Source organism: Notamacropus eugenii, chromosome 5, assembly GCF_028372415.1.
Source record: "Notamacropus eugenii isolate mMacEug1 chromosome 5, mMacEug1.pri_v2, whole genome shotgun sequence".
Classification (NCBI taxonomy): domain Eukaryota; kingdom Metazoa; phylum Chordata; class Mammalia; order Diprotodontia; family Macropodidae; genus Notamacropus; species Notamacropus eugenii.
In genome coordinates this window covers 453140269-453155091 of record NC_092876.1, presented here as the reverse complement: position 1 = coordinate 453155091, position 14823 = coordinate 453140269, and the positions used below count along the sequence as shown (strand labels likewise).

The 14823-nt window shown below is 38.6% G+C and overlaps 1 protein-coding gene across 3 annotated transcripts in view; it reads right to left on the bottom strand.

Annotated features, from left to right (window-relative positions):
- APOO (apolipoprotein O) overlaps positions 1–14823 on the bottom strand; it is an 85938-nt gene that overhangs the window by 47500 nt on the left and 23615 nt on the right. For all 3 annotated transcript variants that reach the window (XM_072615267.1, XM_072615266.1, XM_072615265.1), the window contains exon 2: positions 4408–4515. In XM_072615267.1, the coding sequence (XP_072471368.1) occupies positions 4408–4515 (108 nt within the window). The remainder of the gene's footprint in view (positions 1–4407; positions 4516–14823) is intronic.

The window sequence follows — 14823 nt, the reverse complement described above, 5'->3', positions numbered from 1 at the left end:
TTTTTCACAAGTATAAATCAGTGAGGATTAAGTGACAGTGATAATCTAGAGCATAAAACTACCTCTTGGGACTAGCTTTCAAGTTAAAAATGAAGGATTTTTTAAAACTCCTATCTTTCCTGAAAAATTCTTACATCTATATTGATAATCTTTAATACTATTTTGAGGAGGCCTTCTTGGTTCTTTTTTTTTAAAAGACTATAGTCTTAATAGAAAAACTTCAGTTTTTCACTGGGAGTAAGAAAGGCCTTCCATATTACAGCTATTACTATTCACCTACAATACACGTATATTGTGTCATGTGTGTTTATATATTTGGTTAACAGTAGAGTCCCCTTGACAGTAAGCTCTATAAAGGCAGCAATCATATCTCTTACTTTATCCAATATGAAATTACAGTGCTGTAAACTTTCAAAAAACATTTTTTTAGATTGAGTAGCCACAGCTTGATAAAGATGATCAATATTTTATCGTAAAGCCTATTTTGAAAACAGAACTTCTAACATTTCAGAGAACAGCGATCATCTAGCCCACTGGTCATCAACCGCAGATGGTTCTCTCCATCTTGAGTTGTGCTCAACCATTCAGGTACCAGTTCCTGCGAAAACTTTGAGAAAGCTTGTTTTGCTACTTTCAAGTTACATTTCACATTCAAGTTAATGTTCTTTAAAATATGAGATCTTTATAAAAAGGAAGCAAGAAGGACTTAAATAATTGAGTGCTGACAAATACCTGAATTTAGAAGAAACATGATACAGAACTAAGGGATAATTCGTGGGTGGGCAAGTTTACCTTACATATTAAGACAGGCTAATTACAGAACTGCACACAAACACATTACCTCAATTAGCGGCACAAACTGCTTAACATAATTCTCTAAACATAAGAGGTGTTCAAGGTGAGCTGCTGACTGATTTTAGACTTCTTGCAGAAATATACACATCGATTTCTTTCCTGTGGCCAACCCCAGAATGACCAAGTTCCCAGATATATGTAACAGGGCCAATTTATTTCTGCAGGCAGGCTTACAGGGCTAAAATCCCCCAAAGGGAGATGATAATGTTCAACAGACAATTGCACAATAAAGGTTTACAGTGACAAATGTTATTTTGTTCTTTTCCTCCTTCTTGAGGCATTATCTTCAAATATATCTTATTTTCGAAGTGAACAAAATACCGGTAATTTTTTATTGCACAAACTTTAAGTATTTAGACACATCACCGAGAAGCAGACGACATAGTGGACAGAGGGCCAGCAGCTCTCGTGTCAGGAAGCTCTAGGTTCAAGTCCTGACGAGGCTACGTACTAGCTAGGTTGACACTGGGCAGATCACTGAACCCTCTTGTTACCCTAAGGAAGGCTCATTACTACAAGGGTGAGGGAAACAGGCAGGAAAAGAGAAATGGAGTAGTGTAAAAATTATAGACAAAGAATATTTGTGAAAAATGAAAATTTACCTCAATGGATCAACTAGAGCATCGTGGTATCACAGATCATGAGATGGAAGAAATCTTAAGAGATCATTTTTGTCCAGCCCACCTCATTCTAGATAAGGAAACTCAAGGGCTATATATGGAAAAGAAGAGTTAAATACAGAGAAAGGAGACTGTACTAAATTATATAATACATTCCAAAATTTAAGTGAATGAGGGTTAAATTTCATTCTTTGGAAAAAACACCAAGAAAGCTAAACAAAAGACATAAGATCATGTATTTGAAAAACTACTTTATGCCTTTAAACAACTTCTTATGGGTTTCCTATGCTTTCTTTTTATCCTTCCAAGAGAGGACATAGGTTAGAAAATTTAAACACTATCGAGAACCTTTAAAGTGTCAAAATTATCTGGATAACTTATAAAGAATGTTCCATGTTGGCTGAGTCATAGGGAATTTTCAGTTGTTTTATTTTTTCAACTTTTAAGTTACTTAATTCAATAAAATGATGGTCTGGTAACTCACATAATGATTTAATAGATTTAAAAAATATTTAGGAGAACCAAATGCTTCATTTAGCATAATGGGATAAATCTTGATAACTGAATGACCTATTTTTCGAACGGGTACAATTTTGAAGCCAACTGTATCCATGAAATGGAATTATAAAACTGTTTCTGAGGAGAAACACACTCTGTGACAAGAATATCTTCCCCCTCATTTTGGCTGCTAAATTCCCAGAAACCCTTTAATGTGCAACTTACACACCACCTCCTCTGTGAGCATTACTCTCATACAATCCCCTTCAGTTTACTTGGGACTTTGTCTGTAATTGTCCAATGCGGTTACAGCATATAACTGAATATCATCTTTATCTTACACTATATCTTATCTCCCTCCTGGGCGGCAAGCTATATGAGGGGCAGGAACTGCATCATATTTAAACTCAGTACATCTCCCCCTAACCCACTCAGAACAGTATTATGCACACAATAGCTGCTGCATGCTTATGAAATGTGTCAAAAATAGTAACCATTTTAGATTTAAATAAATGGGTTGGCAATCAAAAATATATAATTTAGGTACACTCAGATTCCAAATTAAAACAATAATTCTCTCACTATTTTTTTTTGCTACATATTCAATTAGCATTCTTGACAAACTGTTAGAAAAATTTATTTTATCCATGTTATATCTATGTGTACAACACAAAGTAGCTAACTTTGTAAAATTAAAAGAAGTTCTCCTCTCTCTGCTTCCTCTAAAACATCTGTCTATTCTGTATAATTTATGCTATGCACAACAAGGTGGGTCAAGCTGATCCTCATGCATTTTTATATATGTATTAGGAGGATCCCAAATTAAGAATTATTTATACGAATAAGGATAGGTTACACAGAGAATGAAACTAAGGTCCAGCAGGACTGAATGAACTGCCAAAGGTAATATGCCTTAGATCCAAGATTTGAACCCAGGACTTCCGATTTCCATTTTCCCACACTGCCTTCTCAATACCAACAATATGCTCAGCCTCAAAATTATACAAATTACAATTTTAAAGGATGAAAAAAGCAAGCCAGAATGGCTCCTGTTAGAATTCTTTTTATAAAACGGAACTAATGTTCATGCAGTTGTTCATTATACACTAAAGTGTACGTCTGGGACGCTTTCTTGGATCGTTAGCTAAGTCTGATTTTGCAAGTTAAGACATATTAAGATGACAGAAGTTGAGATATTTCTGAAAGCAGGTTACTTAAAGACCAAATTGTTGGAAACAATTACTTTGTATGAATGTAAAAGGTTAAAGCTAAATTCATAAAATACGCACAGCAAGCAGATACACATTTACATGCAGATCTTTGGTTAGAACTTTCAACAAAGATCTCCATGTAAACGTGTTCAAAATTTTAAAAAGGCATTTATTTAATGCTTTTAAAATTTTTGGTCAAACATTTTCAAGTGAGGAAATATAAGACACATGCCCTCAAAGCACTGAAGTTCACCAACATAAAAATTAAACAGTCAAGTTTAGATCAGTTTTAATGTGCGCACAACAAAGAATGAAGCTTTCTCATGTGTTATCTGTCTATACATTGTATTGACAAGAAGAATTTAAGAATTCATGGACAGCAAGATCTTTGCATATCCAGTTACTACCACACACACAGAGTATGCACTTATTAATAAATGCAAACTTAAAACATAGACGTCAGCAGTGGCAGCTAAAAACATTTCAAGTTTGGCTTAATTTATCATTAATCCCTCCTCATTTACAACTGGATCCACTGCAACTTTGTGTTGCTCATCAGTAATCTTTTCACTTATATTTCCTTGACTCCCTATCACACCCCTCATAGCATCACTACAAACCACTCTGAAGTGTGTGAGCTCTCCAACAATCTACTCTAGTGGGGGAGTTTTCCTACAGTTTCTAAAGGAAACAAATCACCTTGGTTTTCATAAAGACAGTAAAAACAAAAGACATGAAATCCCAAAACCACAAATGAGTTGAGCAGATTGAGCAGTTACTAGGAGAGCAAGGCAAGAATACCTATTTCCTATGCCTGCTAGTGTGTGTGTTAGTCCTTCTTGCCGAAGAAGACCGTGCCATCAGAGAAATGATGACATGACTTGCACTTGACTTTGTATTCAGTGAGGGAGGGCTGTGCAGGTCACCAGCCTCACTTCTCCTCCAGAGCCATCTGAACCCAGTGACCAGATATTCATCAGGATGACTGGAGATGACCCAGGATGAGGCAATTGGGGTTAAGTGACTTGCCCAAGGTCACACAGCTAGTGAGTGTCAAGTGTCTGAGGGGAGATTTGAACTCAGGTCCTCCTGACTCCTGCACTGGTACTCTATCCACTGCACCACTGCGCCACCTAGCTGCCCATGCCTTCTAGTACTTGTTTTATAAATAACCCTACATTACTAAAACAGAAAATAAATTCAATAAGGAAGTTGTGCATTACCTCATCAACTCTGACTGAACATTTTTCCCTTTTCTCCTTTTTATGAGATGCATAAACTTTGAAGGAGACAAGACTCAGGCTGGCAGAACCTGCTGACCACTGAATTACCTGAAAAATAGAAAGAGTTGTACATTTTAATTTTTATGATTAATTTTAAGATTCACAGGTAAATTCATCAGTAACCTCATTCACTAGTAAGTAACCTTTAAGCAACAGTTATGTTCCTAAAATCACTAAGTAAATGTAATTACAACTTGACATTTCAGAGATGCTTTAACTTCATTTCTGATTAATCTTCAATGGACAATCAATCGCAGACTTTACTTTCTCTATCTAACGAGCCTAATCAATGATAACTGACTTTAAAATTTAAAACTTCTTATCTTTTTATATTTCCTAAGAAACTTTCCCCCTTTTTCCTCCCAGTTTTCCATAAGAAGGAATACAGAGAAAAAACTTTCGACAACACTGACCTACAGTACCTTAAAGCACCATTTCATATGAAGAACATTTTTCAATTCTTTTTTTTCCATTTTAACACATCCCAAAGGTGTTCTCAGTTCTAACACTACTTCACTGCGGGAGCTTCTGAAGCTGTGTTTGTGAGTGACGCAGGATTAAGTAGAAGGATAACTGTTTCTCAGTTTCCTTACTTGTAAAATGGGGATGACGGCAGCCCACTTTCCAAACGGGGTTAGAGACTCAGAAATAAAATTTCTCCCTCACTAAAGCACCCTAAACTAGCACTAAAACTAGAACTCATGTTTCCTGCCTCGCGCTCCTGAACTCTGCACCACAAGGTCTCTCCTAGATCTCGTTACCTTCTTCTTCCCTTTTGACTGCTTTGGGGAGCTCTCTAAATAAAGGATTACATTAAGAATATAAGTCCGTCACCTACGGCTAACGGGCTATAAAAATGTGCGTATCCCTTGATGCAGCAATACCACTACTAGGTCTATGTCTCAAAGAGATTATAAAAAAGGGAAAAGGACCTACATGTGCAAAAATATTTCTAGAAGCTCTTTTTGTGGTGGCAAAGAATTAGAAATTGAGGGAATGCCCATCAGTTGGGGAATGGCTGAACAAGTTGTGGTACATGAATGAATGAATGAATCTAGAATGCTATTTTGCTAATAAGATGAGCAGGCAGATTTCAGAAAAATGCAGAAAGACTTATATGAACTGATGCTAAATGAAAGGAACAGAAGTCGGAGAACCTTGCACACAGTAACAGCAATACTGTGCCATGACCAACACTGACAGACTTTTCTTTTCAGCGGTACAATGATCTAAGACAATTTCAAAAGACTCATAATGGAAAATGCTGTCCACATTCAGAGAAAGAACTGTGGAATCTCTGAAGGCAGATCAAAGCATTTTCTCTTCTTCTTTTGCAGCATATCTAATGTGGAAATGGTCAGTATGTGTATTCAGGTACAGCCCACATCAGATTGCATGCCGTCTTGGAGAGGGGGAAGAGGAGGGAGAAAAAAAAGTGGAACTCAGAATCTTATAAAAATGAACGCTGGAAACTATCTTTACATGTAATTAAAAAAAATAAAATACTATTAAATGGGGGGGGGGGGGGAGTATACAGTATTTAGCTCCTAAAAGTTATGTCAGGAATAAAGTGATTGACCTATATGAAATTACTGCCCTCACGACAGTAATACCATTAAATCATCATGATTTTTGAAAGAGGTGTTAACAATGACATTTCCTTTATAAAATTGTTCATATTGTTTTTTATAACATGAGTGTTATGTAACATAAGATAACAAACTAGACTTAACCAAGGTAAAATTGTAAAAAAAAAATCTAAGAAAAATAACAATAAATGAAGTGTTGAGGAATTCACTCGGTCAACAGGATATCATTTTATAGGGCTGATGAACTGCAGCCAGAATGAATTTTGTATTTAATTTTTACATCTTAAAAAAAGCTCTTAATTCCTGCAAGACACTTATAGGATGGAGATATAAATGCATCTATATATGTATGCATATGTAATATATACACTCTAATATGTAGATTTTGGAGAAAGTAAATAAGGTCAGAGAGGATACATTCTTTTCCCAAAGTCACACAGATAACTATAGTTACTCCACCTGGAACACTTTCCATTGGGCCATGTAGCCTCACGACCAAAGCTTTCATTTTGAAATGGTATTTTTCCATAACTAAACTTGGAAATGTCTTGAGTTTTGTTAAGTTACGTGATACTCAAATACACAAATGTTATTGCTAATTGCCCTACTATGCAGATAAGAGCTTCAGTGAAGCAGACAGCACCTCCTCCATGCCCACCCACCCTGTCTGACTCTTGCCTATGTGTTCCTGTAAGTCGGCCTTTAAGAGGCCAGCAAACCCATCGTTTTGTTGCCTTGTTCACTTCCTCTTTACGTTACGTTACGTAGACAGCGAAGGAGCACATGGGCGGTCCAGGAGTTATCCCTGACGTTTGCTACATCACCAGCTCATCTTCTTTCATATATCACATCTGGAAAGGACTTTACAAATGAGACAATGGGCTCAAAAAACTAAGAGACTTTCTCTACAATTTTGCCAAGAAGGCTGATTCTCCCTTCAACTTTCTTCTTCTAAAAAAACAAAGCAACACACCAAAAGAGCCTCCGGGAAATCTGAGGCTTTCCTTCAATGTTTTTCTTTGTTGGGTTTGTGTGTGTGTGTGTGTGTGTGTGTGTGTGTGTGTTACATATTGGGAAAAATGGCTGTAGTACAATCAAAAGATTAAAGATTCTGGTTGTAAAACTCACCTGTGAAATATGTGAACATGAACTTAATTTTCTTTTGAAATTCAGTAAAAACTTCTTGCTAGCTATTCATTTTAAACCAAATATTCATATAAATGAGTAACTCAAGTTATTGCTACATACTGTTATTTTTATGAGCCATACCTGACAAAACCTGAAGCACTTTTACTTGGAGTATTTCCAAGAATAATAAAAATGTGATCATGGGTGTATAAATTACAGTTTATAAATTACTGCCTTTAAAGTCATGTCAAAGGTCATAAAGGGTTGCAAATATAATAATCTATGAAGTAGACACTGTAGGATGGTACACTTTTGTAGAGTGGTATACCATCACATTCAGTATTTATGGTTCAAGAATATGTTAGTGACAGTCTTCAAAAAACAGTTTGAACATATATTTGATAAAGTATACTCACCTCAAAAGTCAGAATTTATAATATGTAATATTGTCAACTGAGGACAGTTACAGAGTGCTGGGCCTAGAGTCTGGAAGACTCACATTCCTGAGCTGAAATCTGGCCTCAGAGACTTACTAGTGTGACCCTGGACAAGTCACTTAACCTTGCTGGTCTCACTTTCCTCATCTATAAAATGAGCTAGAGAAAAAAAGGACAAACACTCCAGCATCTTTGCCAAGAAAATCCCCTCTGGGGTCATGAAGAGTTGGACATGACTGAACAAAACGACTGAACGATGAACTGTCAGCTACCTGCTTAATTCCCTAATTCTAACTAACGTTACGGACTGACACATAAAAGAACTAAAAAATGAATTCCTACCTAACCCAACACACACAAAGAACGGAGTGAAAGCTGTTTCACTGCTTCAGAATATCAGGCATAACTTTTTAAAGCAATAAAAAGGTATGCAGCTTATGTTAACACAAATACATAGAAAATGTTTTTAAATTAAAATAAACCATCCAGTAGACAACCCAAGTTCTGGCTACTGTCAATGTCACTGCCAATAACCTATTTAATCTTCATATCAGACAGAAAGATCGAATTTTGTCAAGAAGAGAACATGTGTATATTATCTAGTTTGGAAAAGATATGACGTGACCAGAAATGCTAAAACAACTTGTGTATTCTCCCTCCGTGTTATCATGCTTGGTGCTCCCATGCATTCAGTGAGCATCTCTAACTTGGAGGGAATGTGCAAAAAATAAAAAAGAAACTCAAAATGGTTCCACGATACTGAGAGCAGTCAGGTAAAGGGATCACCAGAGTGGATATTTTTCAGCCAACTCTGACAAAATTTACAGCCTAGTATGCTTTTATAACGTCCACGGTTCACTTGAAAGAAAACGGTGAGACAATGGAACAAGCCTGGCGCCCCAGCCTCTGTCATTAGCTACTACGCTACGGGACAGAAAGGGAGGGAAGAGGAAAAAAATGTTGCCTCTTAATCTGTTCAACATTTTCTGAATATCTGTGCAAAGATATGGCTTTCTATTTTAAAATGATGAAGACAGAGCTATTCTTTGACAGTAACTACTGTTAAGTGAAGTTCTCTGTATGCTACTGGAACTTAAGAAAAAGAAATTCCAACCTAGAAAATGTCCAGGATTTATGGATCAGAGATCTGAAAACCTCAGAAAAAGAAGGTAGATTGGGTCTTATTTCCTATATTTCTGTCCCACAACATACTGAATAAAAACAATTACTATGATTCCTCTTTTCAAGTCTTGTGCCTCTCAAAATCAGCTGAACTGTAAAAGCTGGTTCAGCTTTTTCCCTAGGGTAAAGTGGGTGGTCGTCAGCTAGACATCTTATTTATAAGTATACTTCGTTATCAGAAAGGAAGAGATGTTAATAAGGAACATTTCCTTTATAAAATTGTTCATATGGTTTTTTAATAACATGAGTATTATGTAATATAAGATAACAAACTAGGCCTAACCAAGATTAGATTGTAAACACAATTTAAGAAAACTAAGAATGAATGAAAAATGTTGTGGGATTCAGTCAACAGGATTTTATTTTACACAGCGGATTTTGTAGTTTAAAATTTTTTTCTAATGATTATAAACTTGAGAAACCTCAACACATAAAATCTCCTTATAAAAGAGAAAAGGATAACTACATGTGGCATAAATCTATAGGCTTTTTTCCTTTTAGGCATATATTAAATTGAACACAGACGTTTCAACTTTATCCTGCTTGTTGGTCTCCCCGTCTGAACATGATTCTGCTGTTCTGTGTATTTTTAAACTGTTTCACCAACAACCTTCTATCCAAAATTTCTTCCACTATTACTGTCACTACCCTTTTGATCTGCTCAATAACTTGCCCCTACTCCCTCATCACATAAAAATCTTCAGTAGTATAAAATAATGGCAGGCAAGCCAAACAAAGCAATGCACTGGCCAGGTCAGAGAACACACGTCCCATTCCACGCCTTTAGCTATCCCTCTTCTGCCAAGAAGTAGGCAGAGTAACACCGTCAGCCTTGTGGAGCAATGAATGGTCAAGGCATCTATTTCCTAACTGTGTTCTCCATCTCATTTTTTTAAAAAATATATTTATTTAACTTTCAACATTCATTTCCACAAAATTTTGGGTTCCAAATTTTCTCCCCATTTCTCCCCTCCCCCCACCCCAAAACACTGAGCATTCTAATTGTCCCTATCACCAATCTGCCCTCTCTTCTATCATCCCTCCCCTCCCTTGTCCCCACCTTCTCTTTTGTCCTGTAGGGCCAGATAACTTTCTATACCCCATTATCTGTATTTCTTATTTCCCAGTAGCAAGAACAGTACTCGACAGTTGTTCCTAAAACTTTGAGTTCCAACTTCTCTTCATCCCTCCCTCCTCACCCATTCCCTTTGGGAAGGCAAGCAATTCAATATAGGCCATATCTGTGTAGTTTTGCAAATGACTTCCATAATAGTCGTGTTGTGTAGGACTAACTATATTTCCCTCCATCCTTTCCTGCCCCCCCATTGTTTCTATTCTCTCCTTTGATCCTGTCCCTCCCCAAGAGTGTTGACTTCAAATTACTCCCTCTTCCCATTGCCCTCGCTTCCATCATCCCCCCCACCCTGCTTATCCCCTTCTCCCCCACTTTCCTGTATTGTAAGATAGGTTTTCATACCAAGATGAGTATGCATTTTATTCCTTCCTTTAGTGGAATGTGATGAGAGTAAACTTCATGTTTTTCTCTCACCTCCCCTCTTTTTCCCTCCACTGAAAAGTCTTTTGCCTGCCTCTTTTATGAGAGATCATTTGCCCCATTCCATTTCTCCCTTTCTCCTCCCAATATAGTTCTCTCTCACTCCTTAATTTCATTTTTTTGAGATATGATCCCATCCTATTCCATTCACTCTGTGCTCTGTATGTGTGTGTGTGTGTGTGTGTGTGTGTGTGTGTGTGTGTGTGTATGTAATCCCACCAACTACCCAGACACTGAAAAGTTTCAAGAGTTACAAATATTGTCTTTCCATGTAGGAATGTAAACAGTTCAACTTTAGTAAGTCCCTTATGATTTCTCTTTACTGTTTACTTTTTCATGCTTCTTTTCATTCTTGTGTTTGAAGGTCAAATTTTCTTTTCAGCTCTGGTCTTTTCATCAGGAATGCTTGAAAATCCTTGATTTCATTGAAAGACAATTTTTTCCCCTGAAGTATTATACTCAGTTTTGCTGGGTAGGTGATTCTTGGTTTTAGTCCTAGTTCCTTTGACTTCTGGAATATCATATTCCATGCCCTTCAATCCCTTAATGTAGAAGCTGCTAGATCTTGTGTTATCCTGATTGTATTTCCACAATACTTGAATTCTTTCTTTTTAGCTGTTTGCAATATTTTCTCCTTGACCAGGGAACTCTGGAATTTGGCCACAATGTTCCTTTCTGGATCTCTTTCAGGTGGTGATCAGTGGATTCCTTGAATACTTATTTTGCCCTCTGGTTCTAGAATCTCAGGGCAGTTTTCCTTGATAATTTCATGAAAGATGATGTCTAGGCTCTTGTTTTGATCATGGCTTTCAGGGAGTCCCATAATTTTTAAATGGTCTCTCCTGGATCTATTTTCCAGGTCAGTTGTTTTTCCAATGAGATATTTCACATTATCTTCCATTTTTTCATTCTTTTGGTTTTGTTTTGTGATTTCTTGGTTTCTCATAAAGTCATTAACCTCCATCTGTTCCATTCTAATTTTGAAAGAACTATTTTCTTCAGTGAGCTTTTGAATCTCCTTTTCCATTTGGCTAATTCTGCTTTTGAAAGCATTCTTCTCCTCATTGGCTTTTTGAACCTCTTTTGCCAATTGAGTTAGCCTATTTTTCAAGGTGTTATTTTCTTCAGCATTTTTTTGGGTCTCCTTTAGCAAGGTGTTGACCTGCTTTTCATGCTTTTCTTGCATCTCTCTCATTTCTCTTCCCTGTTTTTCCTCCACCTCTCTAACTTGATTTTCAAAATCCTTTTTGAGCTCTTCCATGGCCTGAGCCCATGGAATATTTATTTTGGATGTTTGGGATACAGAAGCCTTGAATTCTATGTCTTTCCCTGATGGTAAGCATTGTTCTTCCTCATCAGAAAGGATGGGAGGAGATACCTGTTCACCAAGAAAGTAACTTTCTATGGTCTTATTTTTTTTCCCTTTTCTGGGCATCTTCCCAGCCAGTTACTTCACTTCTGAGTTTCCTTTCCACACCCAGCTAGTGCTTGGGAACTGAGATTCAAATGCTGCTCACCAGCCTCAGGGGTCTTGGCTGGGCAGGGCTGCTATTCAGTGTGAGATTAAGTTCAGGTGCTCGGGTGGGGGCAGGGCTGCCACAAGGGGCTCAGTTCCCTCAGGGGGTTTATGCAGAGACTTTCAACAATGGATGTGAGCTCCTGCCTGCTTTGGGAGCCCCTGTCTGCTGCTGCCTCCTGAGGGGGCCTGAGTTATGAAGACACCCCACTCCCCTCTCAGCAAGCCGAAAAGACTCTCTCACTGACCTTTGGCACCTGTGGGTGGAGGGACCTGCACAGCTGCTGGAGATTCTGTCCCTGAAGCCTGCTCGGATCTGCTCCTCTCAGTGGTGCGCGGCCAAGGCAGGGCTGGGCTCTGCTCTGGGTCTGGTGCGTGACAGACCTTTTGGGTCAGTTTTTCAGGCCTCTCTGGAACAGAAATCTCCTCCACTCCGTTGTTCTGTGGCTTCTGCTGCTCCAGAATTTGTTGGGAGTTCTTCTTTACAGGTATTTTATGGGCTGTGGGTTCGGAGCTAGCACATGTGTATCTTTCTACTCCGCCATCTTGGCTCCTCCCCCTCTCCATCTCATTTTACTGAACCTTTCTTTACGTTTCTTTGATGTCACTGCTCCTTCTCCTCTTTAGTTCTCATGACAAAGTTCTCTCCTACCTATTCTTCTGTGTGATTCCAGGTTGCTCCCACTAACTGTGGGTATCCCTCCAACACTACCCCAGGTCTTCTTTTTATTCCCTCTATCCTACCTCCGTTGACGCTCCCACGGGTTCAATGATCCTTTCTATGTAGATGATTACCAGATTCATATACGTAGACCTAACCTATCCTAAACTCCAGTCTCATCTTCTGGACTTCTTGAACTGCATATCTCGTAGACATCTTAAACTCAACATGTCCAAAATGGAACATATCACCTCACCTCACCTTTACTTCCAAACTTTTCTACTGCGGTCATGGGCAGCACCAACTTCCCACTCAACCTCTGTAAATCTCAGGCCTCACTCTCATTCACCCCCCAAATCTGCTGGTTGTGGAATCTTTCATTTCTGCCTTCCTATCTTTTGTATGCAACGTCTTCTTTCCCTCACACAGTCAGTATCCAGGTGCAGGCCTTGTCACTTCAGGTCTGGGCTACTGCAACAACCTTTTCTCCACCTCAAGTCTGACTCCACTCAAATCCATTCTCCTCTCCTCTGACAGTGATTTTGCTAAACCACAGGTCAGACCAAGTCACCTTCCCACATAGTAAAAGTAAATTATTGCTAGCTGACATATTTCTTTTACAATGTCCTAGTCACTGCATAAATTATCGTCTTGGTCCTGTGTGACCCTAGGCCAGTCAGTTGACTCTGTCTGCCTCAGTTGCTCATAGAGTTGCCCATGACTGAGAATGAACCAAACATGAACAAGCAATATCTATGCTATTTAAGTCTGTCTTTATTTCTGTAAAGAGTGTTCTACAGTTTTATTCATTCATTTCATGTGTCTTAGAAGGTGGAGTACCAGACTATTAACTCCAGGTATTCACAAAGCATTTTTTCTGTCTCTTCCTGCTACAGACCGATCCCCACAATACTCGAAATTTTTGCTTTTGCTTTTTGGTTCATCCAAAGAGATGGCCAGATCAGAGTGTGAAGCTTTGTTGTTCCTGATTCAGGTTAGTGTGTAGAAGAGGCTATTAAAACTCCTTGTTGAAATGCACACGTTAGCAGTTTGGAATTCAGAATCTGATTCTTCCTATCCGTTATTTCTGTGCTCATCTTCTGAAGAAAGCCTTTCCCTCGCTTCCTTCACCTTAGTGCCTTTTAGCTTTAGAAGATCTCCAATTTATCCTCTCTAACTTGACATGCATTCTCAAGAGGGGCAGCTAGGTGGCGCAGTGGATAGAGTATTGGGTCCGGAATCCACAAGACTTGAGTTCACATGGGGACAGATACTGACTAGCTGTGTGACCCCAGCCAAATGACCGAACCCTATGTGCCTCAGTTTTCTCATCTGTAAAATGAGCTGGAGAAGGAAATGGCCAACCCCTCCAGCGTCTTACCAAATGGGGTCCCAAAGCGTTGGCCACGACTGACATAACTGTATAACAACGATGCATTCTCAAAAAGCACTGCCCTATGCAGAACTGTGCAATTAAAAACCACAGGGCTTATGGGGGGAAAAGGGTGAGGGTCACAGTGCTCAGAAATCTTGTCAGTAACATTAAAAAAAAAATAGGAACATAATAAACAGAAGTTGCATAAACATCAAATGGTTTAAAAGTACGTAAATGCTACAATAAATAGTGGCGGTGTCCACAGCTTCTGGCTGTTCACAGCCAGGGCTAAGGCTTGGCCTGCATCCCATTTACCCATGGCCTGGGTTGGCAAAAGTTTTGAATATGCTGGGCAGGCTGCACTTAAACCAGGGAAACCATGTTGGTCAGAAGGGGGCCTGAAGGCCTCCTCTGCCCACAGCCCCCACTGTACCAGGAGATATACAATATATGGCTTTTTTACCTTGACAAAGACCTGAAATTTGCTTGTGTAAGTGAGCATCAGAGTGGCTGCAGTTTATGAGTTACTGTGAAGTGGTGTAATTTTATGCATTCTCAGTATTTCTGGTGGAAGAAATCATGAATGTATAAACAGAAATTTGAGTGATATTAAGTTGTGTTTCAAAATATTTGTTATAGCATAAGTGACCATATGTATTGGCTTGTACCAAGTTGTTTGTAAGCTGACTACCCCATTAGACTTTAGCTTAAGAAATGCCAAGGTCTCCTACTGCACCCTGGGCCACTGGACTCCCACGACTCTGGAGGACTGAGGCTGAAGATTTTGCATAGCCCGCCTCACTTAAATCCAGTTCACTTACAAATCAATACATCACCCTCCTCAAGTCACTGATCTTCCAGAACTAGAAGGAAAGAAGAACTACTGAGAAGAGACTGGAGTATGCATTGTCCC